Below are 21,060 nucleotides of genomic sequence, written 5' to 3' on the forward strand. Positions count from 1 at the left end.
TATATTAAAACCCCCCAATACATATAAACAACAATGCCTAGCTAGCAAAGACATATTAAAACCAATATCCAATCAAAATAATTAGAGGGGGTGGGGGTCCCACTCGGTAGCCGGAATTAGGGTTCTGGCCGGTGTGGTGGCTACAGTGGTGTGACGTGACGGTGGCAAGAGGGACTCTGGAGGTGCTACATAATGGTGATTGGTGATTGTGGCGAATGGTACGACGATGGTGGTTGTGGGTAGGGTGATAGACGTGATTGTGGGTATTCATAGGTTGTTCTCGAGACAAAAGAAATGGTGTGCAGACTGGGAAAAAAGTGAGAACGAGCGGGAATTTGGTCATTTTAGCTAAGATACAGCTATATTTATTGAAGAACTTCTCATAAGTAACATAAAACCAATTACAGTATTAATAGTAATAGTTGTTAGTAACATTATCGTAATTATTATTATTATAAGACCTTACCGAATTATTATTGCCACAGTTGGTTGCTTTGGTTATTCGTAGGTGTTTGATGACAGATTAACAATGGCTTCTTAAGTCGTCGGTAATCTGTCTTTAATGACGGTTTGGTGTGTGTGTATTTGTATTTTAGGACCTTATTCAACCTTAGTACTTTGCTTTAGGTTACAACAAGTAAGCCTTTGCCGTGTGTTGGTGATTGGTTTGGCTACATAAACCCACAATGAGTGTCTAGGTCACCCTTATTCTAGGAGTGTCTCGAGTCTAGCCTAGTATGGTATACATGCTTAAGTCCGGACTTGCTTATTAAACAAGGTTACTTCTTGGCTCAAACTTTGTATAAGCTCAACTCAAATCACACTTTTAGCAAGCTTGATTCAAGAATATATATCTAACAAGAGGCTCGACACTGACTAGAGGTTTATGGCTAGTGACCTATCATTAATGCCCAACTAAAATGCTGTGAAAAATAAATACAACCAAAGGGTTGGTCTCTCTATTTATACATATATAATTAATATGTAAGACAAGAGACCGATAAGAGAAAAACTCGGTTTCTTGTTCTCTATCACTATTCAACTTTTCACCCTTTCCATTTCACATATTTTTTCTAGTATTAGACCATAGTACTATTTGTATAATTTTCATCCATCATATCCTACTACTCCTTGAAAATCTCTATATATCTCCAGAACAAGAAATAGAGTGCTTATATTCAAACTTAAGCCTATATTGATTACCATCTAATTGTATAATAATGGAATTGGGTAGCATTGTTGACTATCTTGAGAACAAAGTCATATTAATCACTGGTGCCACTGGTTTTCTTGCCAAAAGTAAGGATCTTTTGAACTATATATATATATATATATATATATATATATATATATATATATAAATATATATATATATATATATATATATATATAAATATATATATATATATATATACTTTCATGTGTATTAATTGGCTAGTGATACCTACATATAAATGCAGTTTTTGTGGAGAAGGTATTAAGAGTTCAACCAAATGTGAAGAAACTCTATCTTCTCATTAGAGCTCCGGATGGCAAGTCTGCGTTGCAACGGTTTAACACCGAGGTAGTATTCATGTCTTTGTGGCATGCATATTATTTATCTATCTTGCTTAAATTCTTTATGTCAATGTTTTTTTTATAATGTCATAAATGCTGAAAGGTTTTTCACATGAATATGTATATATAGGCAGTGGGGAAGGACTTGTTTAAGCTTCTGAAAGAGAAACATGGTACAAACCTGAAGAAATTTTTGTCCGAAAAGGTTACGCCTGTTGGCGGAGACATCACTTGTGAGGATTTGGGAGTACAAGACTCCACTTTGAAAGACGAAATGTGGAGAGATGTTGATATTGTTGTCAATGCCGCCGCCACCACCAACTTTGATGAAAGGTATATATATGATCATATATTGTTATTATTATCAAGACATTTTAATTTAGTTGATTTACTTTAGCATCAAAGTTGAACCACAATTAGCATTAATACAAGCTCGATCGATAAGATATGCGTGCTACATGCTTGTTCCGGAATATTGTTATTTCTAGCACCAACGAACCCGGTCCCAAGAGTTCAAAGGAAGAATAACTTGTTGTCAGTAGTAACTGATCATCTATGTTAGCTGATCGTTAGTGGTAACTATGATATATAGCAACTTGGTTCGTCAATTAAAATTATGCAATCAGCAACAACTGTGAGCACTAACAAGTGAGAGCTAGCACTAGCAACTGCTATTGACAATAAGCTTGCCTCAGAAACCAATTCTAACCATCAACAAAAATACTCTATTAAGAAAATTTGTATCGTTTCAACAAAACGTTGTGATCATTCCCAACTATAAAACGCAAGTCTTGACTTAATTTCTAGTATACGGTTATGACAGAATTATATACTCATTTTTTTCTCATTAAAGCATCTGATTAAAGATTATCTATGTAATACAAAGTAGTTAATCTAAAAGGATTCTTACGTGGTTGCGACTTAATGTGATATTTAGGCCATTTCCTAACTAAAAACCCAAAAAATCTGAACTTAATTCAAGTTTTCTTATTATATTGCATATATTGTTATTAATCTTTGGAACACAAACGTACTGATGCTTACTTGGTTTGTTGTAGTTATGACTTAGCCCTAAATATTAATACATTTGGCGCTAAGAACGTTTTGAAGTTCGCTCAGAAGTGTGTCAACATAAAGCTACTTCTCCATATTTCCACTGGTTATTTTTCCAACCCTAATTATTTTGAATTATTCATGAGGAAAAAAGACATTTATCTCTTTTATTTTTATGGTACAATGACTGTCTAATTAAAACTGCGTATATTCAGCCTATGTCTCCGGTGAGAAGCCTGGATTGATGCTTGAAACTCCATACCACTTGGGAGAGTCACTCAATGGAACACCCGGTCTAGACATAGATGAAGAGAGGAAGATTGTTGAAGATAAACTGAAAGAACTCAAATCTGATAATAATTCTAGCCATAAATCAATTAAGATAGCCATGAAAGATTTGGGAATGCAAAGGTATTTTACTCTGTTCATCACTACTAAACAAAGAAGTATCACTTAAAAGACTGTTTTTGACAACAACCATTCGTCCGTAACTATTCCTTCTTATTGTAGTGCATTTTGTATTTATTAAAATTTTTAACACAAATTTAAGTAGTGTTGGACTTGATAATAAAAGTTTTTATTATAGGGCGCATCACTATGGTTGGCCAAATACATATGTCTTCACCAAGGCACTAGGGGAGATGATTATAGGGCACTTAAAAGGAGACATGCCAGTGGTTATTATTCGTCCAACAATCGTCACTAGTACTTTCAAAGAACCCTTCCCCGGCTGGGTTGAAGGAATCAGGTAAACGACTCTTGGGTTTCTTTTCATTTTAGAAGACGTGACTCAACTACAAACAAGCAATGTCCTATATATTACACTAGCTAGAAGTGTTCATAAGTGTATAATCGAGTAGCTAATGGTGCTAGTAAAACCACAACTTAATACCTTTTCTCCACCCTTAATAAAAAATTTGGCAAAAAAGTATGGTATATTTAATTTACTATTATAAGAATGTGTCTCGAAGAAATATGATAAAATTGACTTCATGATCCAGTAACAGCCTGATTTCAAATTAACAGGACCATTGATAGCTTGGTTCTCGGTTATGGCAAAGGTCGTTTGACATGTTTCCTCGGAAACCCTGAGGGTATATACGATGTGGTGCGTTTCATTTCCTTAAAACTATATATACATTTACGAATAAGTTTTTGGAACAATTAACGACGAGGAGTTGAAAACTGTTAGGTGCCGGCGGATATGGTAGTGAATGCTATGATTGCAGCAATAGCTGCTCACGCAAATCTAGCTTGTTCTGAAACAATTTACCATGTTGGATCTTCGGTATCAAATCCATTTCAGTTCAACACAATTCAAAGATGTAGCTACCGGTATTTTACCAATTATCCATGCATAGGAAAGAATGGCAAGCCGATCATTGTTGGTGAAGTTACCGTGTTGAATTCAATGGCTAGCTTCCATAGATACATTGCTCTTCGTTATTTGCTTCCGCTCATGGTTTGTCTTAATATCTTTTCATTTCAGTCACTAATTCTGATCTCATCTATATAGGGACCAATTATTTTACATTTTCCTTAATTAATTAGGTGCTCCAACTTGTGAATTTTATACTTTTCCGCGCTTTTGAAGGCACATACAAGAATCTTAAATATAAGATCGACTTTGTGTTACGTTTAGTGGACCTTTACAAACCATACTTGTTCACTAAAAGCTTGTAAGTAGCTTCTAAATCTTGGTTTAAATTATTTAGTAACTTTTCACCTTGTATTTTCGTCTAAGTTACAAATTAAACCTGATGTGTACGTGCCAGCTATGATGATATGAATACTGAAAAGCTACGGAGAGTGGTTAGAGAGAGCGGAGAGGAAGAGAATATATTCTATTTTGATCCAAGGATAATCGATTGGAACGAGTACTTCGAGCATACACACCTTCCTGGAGTAAGAGAACGCGGATTCAAATGATCAGGGTGACGTCAAAACTGGATGAGTTCAAAACAACAATGGATCTATGAACTTTTTATATATATCAAGCCATATAGTTACTTTTCTTTGTGGATCAAAATTCTATTTTTCAGTTAATTCACTTGTAACAATATCGGGTGTATCCTGGTGGCCGGATTTTGTTGATCGTTAAAAAAAATCTCTTGAAACAAAACTCGAGTCGTAGATTGACAAGGACTACCAACTGAATGTTTTACACTCAAATACCTTGATGATCACTTCAACCAAACGATCTATTACCACAAAAGGTTTCAACTCAATGCTTTTGAATCACATTTCTTTAAAAACAAAAGTTATTGCTCTGTAATAAATATAAGTTTTAGAAGGTCTGGTACACATTGTAGGAGCACTCATACTAGAGTTTCTCTTTTCTTCTCCATCTTTAAATTTTAGAGACTTCTTTTATTTTTCTTCTACATCCATATTCCTATCTCGATCTATCTCTAAATTATTTCAGAGATTTTACTATAGAAAGAAATATATATATGTATAAATAAATTTTGTAAGAGATTATTTTCTATAGATGAATATAGAAACTCCAATACAGAAAGTAATAATTGCACTATACCCCCGGTATCATAAATCAAATCGTATTTAATATAGCATAAGAATGCATTTAATTTTCATGGCAACTTATGTCATAGCGACCACTGAGGGCCACACTATATACACTGTGTATGGTACATCCACATAGTTGAGCTAGGATGGTTAATGCTAGCTGAACTTTTATTGGCAAAACATTTTTTGTGTTTAAAAAAATAATAAGAAAGTTTCCAAGGCTATACTTATTGTATTAAATTACAATGCACCGTATACTAGGGGTGTTCACGTTTCAATTTTTAGGTCCAACCGTGAACAAACTATTATGACGGGTTTTTTATTTTTGTAAACCAAAAACAAACCATTACTCTTAAACTGAACCAAACCAAACCAAACCAAACCATTTCACGATTTGGGCTCGTTGTCCTTTGATACAAGATGTCCAAAATAAGCTATACATAAGAGATTTCAAAAAGAAGAGAGATGATTTCAACACTGATAACATAAAACAAAATCTATGGGCATTAACAGTCTATAAGGATTTTATAACATGAACATAAGAGATTTACAACTTTGAAAACCTGCAAATTAAACACGTAGCAAGTCTACTTATTGTATTGAGAAATAAGAAATGAGAATAAGAAACTAGGATTGCTTACTTTTGATTTAATTTGACTAAAAATATATTTAAAACAATTTTAATTATTTTAATATATGAAATATTTCAAAACTTTAATATAATATATTTTACGGTTCGGCCCGGTTTATACGGTTTGTTTCGGTATAAACCGTAAACCAATCCGTGCATTACGGTTTGAAAATATTAAGAACCAACCGATCATAAGGTAGTTGAAAAAACCAACCGTGAATCCAAACCGATGAACAGTTTAGACGTTTTCACAGCTTGAAAACGAACTGTGAATAACCCTACAGTATACTTCAAAAACACCCCCCAAACTCCTTAAAATATATCGTAAACTTATACATGTGTGTTTTGTAATTCGAGGACTTATTTAGGGGATGGCCCCAGTTCTTGGAGAAAAAAAAATAGGGGCCGACTTAGGGCAGGGTTACCATTTAGGGTTGGGCTCACCACGCACTTTCTTGTATACGTAGCATGTACCCTTGCGTGCAACATTTCAAATTTATTCATTTAAATATATCAAACCCGTAAGTTTTGTTTATATATCTAGTGACTAAAGCTACTAATAGTTAACCACTTACTATTTTTAATAAGTTTTTTTTATATTATTAAAATCACAATCAAGCAACCCTATAAGTTAACTATAAATTACAATTTCGTAATTTATTTCTTATCTTTCTAGAAGTTATATATTGGAGATTAGTTTGTTTTCCATAAATTATCAAGCACTTAACTTTCTAGATTAGTTTTTTTTTTTTTTACATTGAACTATTTAAGATTGAAATTGGGGATAGGGGATGAGATGGAATTGGGATGGGGGAAGAGATGTATAATGCATTTTGGTTTTAAAATCACAATCTAGTTAGAAATTTCCTGCTTTGGTTAATAGCGCATAAAACGGTAAGTGCGAAAGATTTAAAAGGAGAGAATTTTAGTATGCTACACACAATTACAACGTCATGTTTAATAATTTTAGCACAAGTTAAAATCGTATAAGCAGGTCATGTAACACCTAAAAATTTGTCTATGGAGACGCCTTTCGTCGTAAAATATTGTCGCTATTTGTGTTGCTACTTTTTTTTATATATGGATCCTTTACTTGATACAATGGCTCGTTTGTGTTTATACATTAAAGCATTAATAATATATTTCTTACACATATAAACACAAACCGAACTATATTTGTATAATGGGTAAGCAAGCAACAAGTTACGCTGTTATCCCCTTTTAAATCGTAAAGTCTATTCTACTAAAGATCAATGCCATTTGCATTGTTGTATTCGAGTGATGCTATTTGCTTAATTAGTCTTTGAAAGATACCAATGTGCGTTGATTTTTCTGTTGGATTGTCTCTATCTAAGTCACTATTTATGACATAAATCCATAATTATATTACTGTGATGCTATTAAATATTAATTTAAGTGACATTGTTTTGGCGGTCATTATTCTTAGTACAACTACAACTATATAGCTCGACATCGACGTACGGGACGTTTGGCGTCTTTTTATAATAAAGCTATTTGCATGATTACTTTTTTTTTTCTTTTCTTTTTGGAATAAATTACAATTTGTTTTAAACGTAGTCAATTTATGAATCAGAATCTTTAAAATGTTTACTTTTGTTTCCTATTCAATACCGGTCCTGACCCTACACTACCTGCGGGTAGGGACGGGCTTTTGGTTTCTACCCGGAACCTGAACCGACTCAGACATGCTGGAACCAGTTCCACCATACCCGACCCAACCAAGAAAAAACACGGAAAACCCGGTCAACTACCTAACGTTACCCGGAACCAGTTCCTATCCTACCCAGTTTTAACTTTTGTTGACTATACACTGAACCGGTTCCTACCCGGATCTGTTTCCTTAAAATACCCGATTTATGCACCTCTAGATAAAATGGATGGTTGTTAGTAAAAAAAGAACCAAAAAAACAAGACACTGTCTCATTTAAATGATAGAGTGAAAATTAACTTTTTAAACGATTCAATCTTTAAATTTGACTATGTTTAAAGAAAAACACTGTAATTTAATCTTACTTTTTCTTTTAATAGCCATCTCTTCATTCCATTCCACTCCACTTCCCTTATCCAAAAAAAAAAGAAACAAAAAAAAGAAGTATTTCACTTCAGGCTTCCCTACCATTATAAATGGTACTAGTCCATTATGAATTATTAAAGCCCAAATAAAAACTCTTCTCCAAAGCCTACATGGCTACGTGGTAGTGGTCCTATGGTAGAGTGCCCCATTGTAATAACTAAAGCAGTATAACTTATGTGGCTTAAATAAAAACTCAAAAATATTTGCAGCACAAATAAAAATTAAAAATTATGCAGCACAGCATCTCGCGGTCCGGTTCGGAATTTTCATACTAGTTTCGACTCTAAAGCGTAAACCTAAGCGTTCAAATGTTCAATTGAAATTTTTTAAGCCGAAAGCCAAAATTAAAAAAGGAATGACCGATCGTGAAACCAAATTGATATCCGATTTGAACACGTTCACGGATTTATACTGAATCATGAACACCACTAATATACATATGTTTGTGCATTGTTAACTTTGATGTGATGGCAAACTAACCTTAAAACTGAGTGCACATCAAAACTTGAAACATTCAAGGTCAATGGAAATAGCATGCGGGTTTTAATATTTCTAATTTCCTTGAATTGTAAAACTAAATAAAAACTAAGAGTAAAAATAATATTTGGAAATCTCAACAAAATAATTCTTTAACAAACCGATTGATCATTCTCAAGTTAGTTTTATACACATATAGTGATCATTCATGTATCTTGTGATCATTCATGTATCTTGCTTATCGGGGACTTACGAATTAAGACAACTGATACAAATCATACAATTAAAAAGTTGCGTAAATCATCTTTTGGTTTCAACTACACACTACTAGACATACGTACTGTCATTTATATAATGGTAGTGTCATGAGAAAAATGAACACGTCTTATAAGGCGTAAGCAAAACGAATATTGTTATAAAGACGTGTATGACGCAACTAACCAGGCAAACTGTAAACATCAATAAAAACCAACCCGCTAACATAAATAAAGAAAACAGAAAACAATTTAAATACTACTTTTTAATTATATAACAATATCAGACAGACAACAGCAGGGTCACCAAAATTTTGAAACATTTAACAAACTTTAGGGGTTAACTCTTGCAAGTGAATCTCAAGAAAGTGCTACTTGGTTGGAGTCTCAGAAGTCAGTCAGATCTTTCCTTTCTTTTACCCGTTATAGAAATAGTTTCAGAGTTATTTGAAGAATTGGAACACGGGTTTATAACTTTTCCGTTAATCATCTTCCCAGATTCCCGAGATTCTTCACACTTGGAGAACTCATCAGAATCTTTACAGATTTCAGGACGGGTGATACAAAGCCATGGTCTTAACGACTCATCGTAATATTCACCCGCTATAGGTACATGCCACGACCCTCTCTCCGATTCCTGATCAAATTAATAAATTTTATATTCTGATTTTGGTCCTCATGATACTGTTGCTTATACATAATTTCGACCCATTTATTATGAATGGGTTGATTTGGTTTGCGACTTTGCGCTTTATCCCAAACAGGTCAAAAAAACTTGTTTAGTGAAAATTGCCACAAATGTTCTTTTTTCATCGTAAGTAGCAAGAAAATGAAACTAAGAGAGCAAAATACCTGAATAACAAGGGAATATGAGGTGGCATCTCGAGTTTAAGTTGACCTTTTGAAAATGTGTAGTGAACCTGCAATGTGGACAGCAATAGCATCACGAAGTTGACTTTAATGTTACCTTATTATGATGTTTATTTACAAACGACAGACCGAATAAGCATCAAGGACCGGCATTTTGTTTTTGTTTGATTACACGACTCAAGTTATGTGATTCATAGTGTCACCCCCTATAGGTTAACTGTGTGTTTGTTCAAACCTTTCAATAGGCAATTAAAACATGTTAATGTGCTACAACTAAAGAAGCCCAAAATGGACAGAATTACAAAATGCATAGATAGTTAAAACCTTAGAATAAAACTAAATATCAACAAGGTTTATACATAGCACATACCTGATGTCTTTCTTTCCATCTAGGAAAAAAACTACTCCCCAAAAGTTCAAAAATATGATCTCTCATTTCATCATTTGTCACAAGCATACAATTGAGTTTTACACAAGCATAAATCCAATACCTATACAGAGAACCAAAAAATATAAGAAAGCATATCTTAAATTGAATTAACATCTTAACCACCATGGGATATAAGATAACTTATACGGTCTTACCAATCATCATTTGAACCAACCGGTGTTCCATAGAGAATCCCCTTTTCAATCCACTCCTCCAGTATACCTCGATTATACGGATTAGCTAAAAGTGCATTTATCCGTTTCTCGTGTAGAATAACTAGTGGCCATTTATTGCTTCGGTTATGTAGTTCGTTAACAACAGCTTCAAGCTGCTTTATAGCAATTTCCAGAAAACAAAATTCAATTGTTAGAACAAGTGGCTTCTAATTTTTTTTCAAAAAAAGAAAACAAAAAGCATAATAAGCATTAAAAAAAATTAGAGACGTACACAACCTGAGGAACACTAAATCCACCATCTGCAAAGTTTTGCTGGTAGAGTCCAACGGTTGCACCATCCACTATAGCTTCAAAATCATTATGTTCATCCAACCAGTTCTAAAACAATTAAAAAAAACTACATTCATCATTTTACGACCAGTAAAAAGAAGGCAAATTGGATTTTAATAATCCCGCCTTTTTGTAGTTGACCGATAATAATCCCACCTTAATAAATAGATGTCACCGGTCCCAACTTTCACACTAATTGTTTTCATTGGACCACCGTTAAAAAAAACACTTAACGTGGTAAAGTTTTTTTCAAATTTTAAATTGATGTTTTAGGGCTTTTGATCGGAATGAGGATATGAGTCGATTTATGTAAAACTAACCTCGAAACTGTGGTTCAAACGACAAGACAGTGCTTCAATTCGGGTGTTTAAACTTCCAATTAACAAAAATCAAGCCGTTTGGAGCACCATTTCGAGGTAAGTTTTACATCAATCGACTCGTGTCCTCATTCCGATCAAAAGCCCTAAAACATCAATTCAACATTTGGAAAAAACTGAACGGCGTTTGGACCAAAGAGTGTAAAAAAACTAAATATTTTGCGAAAAAAATTTAGTGGTAGCAATCATGACCCATTCTTGAAAGAATAGGCTGCTTTGGGGAAAAAACGTACACGGGTGACGGGTTAATCAATGGGTCAAAATGTAATATTGGGTCTACAAAAACTACTAAACATGTCAAAATGAAGCATGACACGTCTTATGTATAGAGGTGTCTAAACAAACCAACTAAATGAACAAATTAACCGATTATAATAACAGAAACTATAACTGCTAACTGCTCTGCTCTAACATACCCTTCAAACTAAATATATGCAACGACAGACTACATCAAAAAGACTAATTTATAAACATGATATACCTGAAACTGAGTGAAATTACATCTCTTTTCCCTTTCAACCGTCAACGCAACAACCGACCGAGCAAACTTCTCCGCATCATCCTTCCCAATATCAACACACGCCAACCGTCTCCACACCCACAACACCCACCACCCGAACCCACACTCGTCCTCCGCACCACCCACTTCCCGTTCCCAATCCACCCGAGCCCATGCCACCCACCTCCATTCTTCACAACCACATCTCTAACCCGACCCACATCCAACTCTCCCACCACTCTCTCCCCAAACTCTCCACCAAACCAATTCCCAACAACCTCCGCCGTCGATTCACTAATGCATTTCCCACACGCTCTCAACTTAAGCATATAATCATACACCTTATCTGCATTCCCAACTTCCGCACTCACCTTCAACAACGCCGCAATCTCGGGTTCTTCCAAACACAACCCGTAACTCAAAATATCCTTTTCCACATTATACGCGTTTTCGGCACCAAATTCTTCACATAACAAAACAAACACGGGTCGTAAGTTCTCAACCTGGGTTTGTCATTATACTTAACCAAACTCTTAACCAACTCAAACGCATAATCAGCATCGTTTTTACCAGCAGCTAATCTACAAACAGCAGTAATGGTAGCTTCATTAGGGTTTATGTTACTCGACACCATATGATTGAATATTTCAAACCCTTTATTAATTGCAATGTCTGGGTATGATTCGATTGAGTTTGAGCATATGTATAGGAAGCAGTTTAAGTGGTGGAGATTGAGTTTGAGGTTTTGGGTGACTGCTGATTCGAATAGAGTGATTGAACCGGTGAAGTCTTTGGCTTTTGAGCAGATGCTGAAATCAGAGTTGAATTTGGATGCCGGAGTTTGGGGTTTTTTGGGGGTTTTGATCGGATTCTTCTTCATTGTTGTGATTAACGTGAGACGGAAAAACCCATTAAGAAGTGAAAATGGTGAAATGGAGTCCCTTGACTATTAGTAAATGTGCATAGTTAGAGGTTTATGTGCGGCTGCAACCGGGTTATTCGGGTTTGAGATTTTTGGAAAGTGTGTTCAGATTTGAATCGGTTCGGATTCAAAATGTTGAAAATGGATTCGGATTCAACGTGTGGAAACTAGGGTTTGCGATTGTGAAGACGCTTAACTAGAAGAGTTATGAAGCACCGACGCTTGAGTGGTGGAATGTAGGGTATGCATGGTGCGGTTTTAGGTTACAACCAAGCCAAAACTTCAGTTTTTGGATTTTTGAAACTGTTTGGTTTCGATTTTTACCATTTGAACTTGAAAATTTTATGCCGAAAATAATGTATATAGATGTAAAATAATTTGGTTAATAATTAACTAATTGACTATTATATATCTGGCCAAAAATATACGAGTTACGTATTTATCAAATTTTTATAAATTACTTAGAATAAAATATAAAAATCTAGAAATTCGGTTCGGTTCGGTTTTTTCGGTTTTATTACAACCAAAACCTAACCGGAAGTTCGGTTTTTATAAAAACACAAAACCAAACCATCGGTTTTTGTTTCGAATCAGTATTTACGGTTTGGATTTTTTGGTTTTTCGGTTTCTTGACCCCTTAATGGGATGATTATGAGGGCGAACGGTGTGATTCGGCTGACTTAACCGAATTGGCTTTGACGTTTGACTATGGCTGCTAGGGTAGTAGGGTTTGCGATTGAGAAGGAATAGATTGTGAAGCACTAAAGCCTTAAAATGTCGATCATTTTCAAGACTTGGGCTTTTTTTACCTTAGTTATTAGAAGCCTAAGATAAAGCATTTTCTCACTTTTAGCCCGACACCAAATTTATAAAATACGGGTATCTTTAAAAATTGTATTATATCTAAAGTAGGCTAAAAGGGATTAATACTTTCATTTTTGTTTAATATATGGTTGAGCTCAAAGTGTAAAAAAAGAAGAGGAAAAACTGATTTTAATAATAAAAACTGTTAAGCATTAGCTAATATTAATTTCAACTAACAATGTGACCGGCAACAATCTCAATTTTTATTTTCATTATCAATAACAGTCTTTGTCTCAGAGGGTTAACTTCATTAGTTATTTCTTTTAAGTTACCTCCCGACGGTTGGTCGTCGTGGAGTTGTTGCAAGTGGAGGTGGACATACCCAATGTTGGTGCAAATAGCCGGACGACGGCGGTCAGTGGTGTTGCATGTGCTTCGATGAGGCGATGAAGGGTTCCGAAGGGTGGCTCGGGTTGTTTGTCTCTTTAATTATATAAGCGGCATGTAATATAATAATTTATTATTTTTTATTATATATATTTAATGTAAAGGTAATTTGGTTATTTGCATGAAGGTATTCTAGTTATGTTGACAATAATTTAAAAAGAAATACCAGTCGAGTTAACACTTTGTTAGACAAAGATTGTTATTGATGGTGAAACTAAAGTTGGGATTGTTATCGGTTACATTGTTAATTGGGATAATTTGAATCATTAAAATACAAGTTTCAAAAAAAAGGTGGAGGTTGGGTATTATTGAAATAGCCACTTTTGTTACTGTAACACCGTGAAAATTTCGAGTTCAAAGTATTAACTTTCCAAAGTTTAGGGACTAAAATTTGTCAAAATCCAAACTTGAGGGTTTAAATTGAAAATTCTGATTTCCTGACCCATCGCGCTACGCGATGAGTCAGAGGAGAACCCCATCGCGTACCGCGATGGGGTACCTGACACATTGTGACACGTATGCCACGTGGCACACGGTGGCACCATGTGCTGCCACGTGTCAACACGTGGCAGGTCTACGCTGTGGGTCAGCAGACCTATATCGCGGTACGCGATAGGTCTGCTGAGGGACCCATCGCGTACCGCGACACGTGGCAGGTCTACGCTGTGCTTCAGCAGACCTATATCACGGTACGCGATAGGTCTGCTGAGGGACCCATCGCGTACCGAGATGGGAACCAATTGGAGGCCTATAAATAGCGGCCAAGGGCAGATCATTTCCACATCCCACGTCTGCTCTCCACTTCTATCTAGCCTCTCTCTAAAACCTATAAGCGATTTGCCTCGATAAGCGTGCCACGTTTCATCGTTTGTGTACCAACGTTTCCTTTAGAAGTTGTGCCACCCTCCACCCACATACCAAGATGGTGTTGTTGAAATGGCAATGAATCTCGATAAGCGTGTCAACGAGTATTGAAGTTTGGTGTACTCATTTGACGATCGAGAAGTAAAGCGGTGTCGGAGTGCTGCTCAAGTCCTTAGGATTTGGGTGCGCCACTAAGGTTAGGCGTAATATCGAATTCAATATAACTGAATATTATATTCAAGGCTTTGTCCTTAAGTTGAGGTTATACTCGATACCTCGATAAAAGAAAAGAAAACATAACAAAGAAATGAATAAAAGTATTATTATTGAATATTGTGAATTCATATATATGTGTGTAAGTATATATGATTATATTCTTTGTTATGAAATTATTATTTAATGAATAAAGAGTATTCTTAAATAATAAAATAAAAGATTACGTTTCTTGGAGAAGAAGAAACGTCGAGTTTTGAATATAAACTAAAGGTTTATAATTTACTTTTAAACAAGAGGTTTTCAAGTAAATAAGAATTAAACTAGATGTTCAATCGAGGATTGAGATATAAGACTAAAGGTCTTAAGCCGGATCGTGTATCCGACTAACAAATATTTATACTCCTAACTATAGGTTCGAGATAAAGAAAAGGGAAAGACCCTTGGACGGTGAGTGAAGCCGATCCTAAAGAGATAAGGTGAATACGCCCCTAAACTTTTAAACTTGTTTTCAAAATGAGTCAACTTGTTATATGAAATTGTTTACAAGGAACTATGTGTTCCTAAAACCATTATAACTATAGGTATAAACCTAGCCCTCAGGCTGTGGTATACATATGTTTGGATCCTTACATAGGTGGTACTATGCGATGTATGGGCATGATCGCACCACCCTTGGTCGTAGGACGCTCTCCTGCAGGGAGTACGACCGTATGTGTATATTTACGGGTACTTAATGAAGTCGAACGCTGCGGTGTTTGTTAGGTAACCTAGTGTAGAGGCTCTAGTTTATAATGTGTTATTTGAATTTGTTATTCCTAAGCCACGTTGGGCCGAGGCAGGCGTAGTCTCGAGGGGTAATAAAGTAAAAGAGTTATTTTTGCGTCAGCCTGTTCACCAGCATTCGTTGCTGACGTATTTTCTTACATTTTGCAGGTGAACAAGTTTAGCACTTTGAGTGTCGAAGTGCTACTAATATCCGATGGCTCGGATTATTCTGTAATAACTTAATATGGTGGTTTGTAAATTATAAACACATAAATATTTTGTAATAACTTAAACGGGTATTTTATAATCCCGTCTTTTGAATGTATACATATAAATTACACTTTCGATCCTTAAAGTTTTATAAGTATTCCGCAAATTAACATAACTCTGATTTATTTACAACTATGATACCAACTGTTGGGTCACGCTCCTAGGCCATAGATGGGGGTGTGACAGGTTGGTATCAGAGCCATCGATCTTAGCGAATTGGGTATCACAAAACAATACCCAAGCTTCGATCCAAGTTTAGGAAATAATTGATTATGTGTTTTAGGGATAAGATAGGCTGGTAACCTTTCTTTCCCACTCTACATTCTAAACCACCCCTAATATTAGATGTCATTCAAAGCTCACATTGAAGACTTTATACGCAAGGCAAAGGAGGCCGGAATTGCCAAACCCTACGCCGAAGACAACATGAGCGATGGTTACTAGAAGCATACTTCAACCAAGATGTGGAACAAGACTTGTCCAAACCCGTGTACTACCCCGGAAGTCGACACTATCCGATAGATGTTCCCGATAGTCCACCAAAACAAGGAATTGAACCACCAAGACACTCAAGCTACCATCCACCAACCCTACCAATGTATCAACCATCTGAAGTACCGACTTACCAACCCACGGAAATACCACAATGCTATCCAGCCGGATACCTACCAAACTCTCAACCATCCTCCGAGTGGATGAAGTATCTCTCTGAACAACAAGAGTGGCATGCCGGAAGCTCCACTCTCAATGAAGTTAACTCCCAACCAACCAACTATGAAGGGTCGTCCCATAGACCCAAGATGAGAGTAATGATGCCTTATGAGACCTTCCAAATGATCTCAGTAAACAATGAAACCACACAACCCATGGAGGAAGATGAACCAGAAGAGGAGGAACCAGAGGAAGAGGAGGAACCAGAAGGGGAGGAAGATCCTGAAGAAGAAGAGGAACCCGAGGAAGAGTCTGAGGAAGAACCGGAAGAAGAGAATCCTGAGAACTCCAACGAAATGGCAAGCCCAATGGAAGGATCACTCACTTCCCAAACGCGAGCTATGGTTCTGTGGATCCTTATGTCCAGCACCTTGAGAAACTTAGGAAGCAAGCTTCATCAAGCTTCCCACCATTTCAAGGTGAGATTCCGTCAATCCAAGAACAAGCTGATGAGATCCATGAGCAGAATCAAGCTGCCAAGACCTACCTCTACCTTTCATCCACCATGGATTATGTTCCGTATCCAGAACCGAGGAATCATTACGAAATGGTGACTCTAGGTTAACGTGACCCACCTCCGCAGTATGGATACCCAAACATAATCCCACAGTCATATGAAGAACACCTGGATCGCGCATTGCACGAGACCGATGACTGGAGGAAGAAGGTAGACAAGGAAGAGAAGAAAAAGAAGAAAGTTGGAGAAACACTCCTTCGAAAGTGCAACAAGATTTCGAAGGTTGTGAAGAAGTTCTTGAAGAACTGAAGATGGTGGCCATATGAAGACTGTGTGTAAAATAGTCCTGTCTGTTATGTGTAATATAAGTATAAATAAAGAACGTCTGAAACGTTCTCTTGTAATGAAGGACGAATTATATATATCTTTGAGACGATATATATATATATATATGTGTGTAATATGAAATATACATATCCATTTGAGATATGTATATATGAAATAAAATGTGTGTTTAATAAAGAAATATTGTTAAAAATTTCAGACTTAAATTGAAAAGAAAAAGAAAAATATGTCTGAACAAAGTAACAACAATGATAACGCTCGAAAAAAAAGAGAGATGAGAGATAAGGGGAAAGGCCCCGAGAACGAGCGAGAGGAAGAAATTCCTGAGAAATACATGACTAGAATCCAAAAGATGATTAAAGATACGGTTAGGGAAGAATCTGCGTTTAGATCTCAATCTAGACAATCTAGGCATTCCCGAACTGTTAATCATTCAGTTCATCCCTCTCAAAAATCCGAAAAATCTCATCCAAACCCATCTCGTGTTGAAGAGAGTGTTCATGAATCTAACACCAATGGCGAAATTAGACGTGAGTTCAAGAAACTCAAGATTAGTGGTTGTACGTTTAAAGATTTCAAATACTATGGACCTAAAGAGTTCCATGGTGACAAGGGAACCATCACAACCGTGAGGTGGCTCGAGGAAATGGAAACTCTTGTTATCACAAGCAAGTGTTCTGAGGAGGAGAAAATTCAATACTCCGCTCTCATGTTCAAGGGTGAAGCACACGAATGGTGGAATGCTCTGTTGATGAGCAAGGGAATAGACAAGATGTATAGTCTGAGTTGGGATGAGTTTAAGGCCATGGTGATGGCGAAATTTTGTCCTATGCATGAGACTGATCAGATTCAAACCAAGTTCCTTAACCATAAGGTCATAGGAACAAATCTCCGAGAGTACAATACCAAGTTCCTTGAGTATTGTCGCCTAGTTACCCAGCTGGTTAACCCTGAGTCCAGCAAAGTCACAAGATACATATGGGGACTGCCGCGGGAAATCCGCGGCATGGTAAGGTCTCACCTACCTCAAACCGCTGACTCTGCTATGGAGTTGTCCGGTTACTTGATGAGCGGCATGGTCCACAACAAAGAAGAGGATAAGAAGGTGACACCAACGGCTGCTCAAGGAAAGACTGGAGGAAGTTCTAGTTTTAAAGGCAAAGGCGTAAACCGAAACAACTCTACGCCATGCAAGACTTGTAGGAGATACCACAAGGGCCGATGCAACTTCGCCCCATCTCCTAAAGTCTGTGAGTCCTGTAATCGTACGGTACATGATGCTGCTAATTGCTAGAAGAAGAAAATGACTTGCTTTAATTGCAAGGAAATGGGCCATTTGAGTTTTGAATGCCCAAAGAACAAGCCTGCTGCTGGTGGTGCGGGTGGAAGTGGCCAAAACAAGAAAGGAAACGCTCGAGTCTTTGTACTCAACACAAAGAAGGCCGCTGACATGCCGGAAACCATAACCAGTACGTTTCCAGTCAATGAAACATATGCTAGAGTTTTGTTTGATTCTGGTGCAAATCTAAGTTTCATAGATTATAGTTTCTGTAGTCTATTAAACGAACCATTAACAAAATTAGATAAAACTCTAAGCGTCGAGACTGCTAGTGGCGAAATCGTTAAAATCTCCGAATCCCTTGAAAACGGAAAAATACTTCTATCTGGTTATATTCTGCCTATTTGTTTGTTACCCATGAGTCTGGCAGGTTTTGATATTGTACTTGGTATGGATTGGTTATCCGATAACCATGCTCGTATCATCTGCAATAGCAAAACTGTTGAACTCCAAGCCCCCGATAAACGAACAATTCAAAGTGAAGGGGACAAAGACGCTGGCCAAGTTAGCATAATCTCCATGATTAGGGCTAACAAATGTTTGAATCAAGGATGCCTCGCATTCATGGCCTACGTCACTGAAAAATCAAAGCCAAAAGAAATCAAAGACGTCCCTATCGTTTCTGACTTTTCTGACGTCTTTCCTGATGAACTTCCCGGAATCCCTCCCGATCGTGAAGTAGAATTTAGAATTGATCTTATTCCTGGTACTGCTCCGATCGCCAAAGCTCCGTATCGTTTAGCGCCAACATAAATGAAAGAGTTGAAGAAACAGCTCGATGAGCTTTTGGATAAAGGTTTCATTCGACCGAGTTCGTCGCCGTGGGGAGCGCCAATTTTATTCGTCAAGAAGAAGGACGGATCCATGCGAATGTGTATCGATTATCGTGCATTGAACAAAGTCACAATCAAAAACCGATATTCACTCCCTCGTATCGATGATCTTTTCGACCAACTTCAAGGTGCTAGCTTCTTTTCAAAAATCGATCTTCGTTCTGGCTATCACCAACTCAAAGTTCAATCCGAAGACATTCCGAAGACTGCTTTTCGAACAAGGTATGGACATTATGAGTTCATGGTTATGCCGTTTGGACTTACTAATGCTCCGGCCGCGTTCATGGACATGATGAACCGTATTTGCAAGCCTTACTTGGATAAATTTGTTATCGTATTTATTGACGATAAACTTATTTATTCTAAGTCAAAGGCAGATCATGAAATTCATCTTCGAACCCTACTTGAAATCCTTAGAACCGAGAAGTTGTACGCCAAGTTCTCAAAATGTGAGTTCTGGTTACACGAAGTGCAATTTATTGGTCACATCATTAACGTTAACGGTATTGAAGTAGACCCCGCTAAGATTGAAGCTATCTCTAAGTGGGAGGTCCCGAAGTCGTCAACCGAGATCCGAAGTTTCTTAGGTTTGGCTGGCTATTACCGTAGATTCATCGAGAACTTTTCTCGAATCGCCGTTCCTCTAACTTTCTTAACTCGTAAGAACATCAAGTATGAATGGGGAACGAAGCAACAAGAGGCATTCGATATACTTAAACAAAAGCTCACTCAAGCACCTATCTTGGCTTTGCCAGAAGGTACTGAGGATTTTGTTGTCTTTAGTGACGCATCTCACTTAGGCTTGGGATATGTACTAATGCAACGAAAGAAAGTAATTGCTTACGCCTCTCGACAACTCAAAATACACGAAAAGAACTATACAACTCACGATCTAGAGTTAGGCGCCATAATCTTTGCACTAAAGATATGGAGGCACTATCTCTATGGAGTAAGATTTACTGTGTACACTGATCATAAGAGCTTGAAACATATCTTTGATCAAAAAGAGCTTAATATGCGCCAACGACGCTGGATGGAAACTCTAAACGACTATGATTGCGTAATTGTTTATCATGAAGGTAAGGCAAACGTTGTGGCCGATGCCTTAAGTCGTAAAGAGCATGAGAAGCCCAAAAGAGTCCGAGCGTTACGTCTAGAACTCCAAATAGATCTCATTGAACAAATCAAGTTAGCTCAAACTCAAGCTATCAAAGAAAACCAAATCTCCGACGAAAAGCGTAATGGCACCATTGACTCGTTAGTCAAGGGTGACGATGGTATCCTTAGACTCGGAAATAGGATTTGGGTACCAAGCATTGGAGGTTTGCGTAAGAAAATCTTGAATGAAGCTCATAAGTCGAAATACATGATGCATCCCGGAAGTGATAAGATGTATCACAATCTAAAGACGAACTATTGGTGGAATAGAATGAAAAGGGATGTCGCTTAGCATGTTGCGAAATGTTTAACTTGTTTGAAAGTTAAAGCATCAAAAGCCTTCAGGATTGCTTCAGCAACCCGAACTTCCCGTATGGAAGTGGGAGTTAATAACTATGGATTTCATTACTAAACTCCTGAAAACGACTCGACAACACAATGCTATATGGGTGATTGTGGATCGATTGACGAAATCCGCACACTTTATACCCATCAATGAGTCGTACTCAATGGATAAACTAGCGCGTATTTATGTGAACAACATTGTTGCTTTACATGGAGTACCGTTGTCTATAATATCTGATCAAGACAGTCGTTTTACGTCTCATTTTTGGAAAAACTTCCAACAAGCTCTGGGTACGAAGTTGAACCTTA

General features: G+C 36.8%; 1 protein-coding gene and 1 pseudogene across 2 annotated transcripts; one reads left to right on the forward strand and one right to left on the reverse strand.

The window, feature by feature from the left end:
- The first annotated feature begins 972 nt into the window (after positions 1-972).
- On the forward strand, positions 973-4,865 carry LOC143546140 (alcohol-forming fatty acyl-CoA reductase-like). Its single transcript, XM_077037866.1, has 10 exons — positions 973-1,299; positions 1,461-1,564; positions 1,688-1,890; positions 2,616-2,716; positions 2,826-3,021; positions 3,197-3,358; positions 3,637-3,718; positions 3,803-4,072; positions 4,162-4,289; positions 4,386-4,865. Exons 1-10 carry the CDS (start codon positions 1,221-1,223, stop codon positions 4,537-4,539), a joined length of 1,479 nt encoding a protein of 492 aa, XP_076893981.1. The 5' UTR covers positions 973-1,220; the 3' UTR covers positions 4,540-4,865.
- A 3,875-nt stretch (positions 4,866-8,740) lies between these two features.
- LOC143546141 (proteinaceous RNase P 2-like) lies at positions 8,741-12,155 on the reverse strand (annotated as a pseudogene). Its single transcript, XR_013137562.1, has 6 exons — positions 11,258-12,155; positions 10,346-10,447; positions 10,049-10,221; positions 9,834-9,954; positions 9,446-9,513; positions 8,741-9,230 (listed from the first exon to the last, which is right to left on the reverse strand). The product of XR_013137562.1 is annotated as a proteinaceous RNase P 2-like (transcript).
- Positions 12,156-21,060: the final 8,905 nt, after the last annotated feature.

The sequence above is a fragment of the Bidens hawaiensis genome, unplaced genomic scaffold, assembly GCF_021521415.1.
Source record: "Bidens hawaiensis isolate Kalapana, Puna unplaced genomic scaffold, B.hawaiensis_p1.1 tig00014233_1, whole genome shotgun sequence".
Lineage (NCBI taxonomy): Eukaryota > Viridiplantae > Streptophyta > Magnoliopsida > Asterales > Asteraceae > Bidens > Bidens hawaiensis.

Coding starts and splice junctions, on each gene's coding strand:
- LOC143546140 (XM_077037866.1), top strand. CDS start 1,221: ATGGAATTGGGTAGCATTGTTGACTATCTTGAGAACAAAGTCATATTA. Junction 3,359..3,636: donor GGCTGGGTTGAAGGAATCAG/GTAAACGACTCT, acceptor TCAAATTAACAG/GACCATTGATAGCTTGGTTC. Junction 3,719..3,802: donor CTGAGGGTATATACGATGTG/GTGCGTTTCATT, acceptor GAAAACTGTTAG/GTGCCGGCGGATATGGTAGT.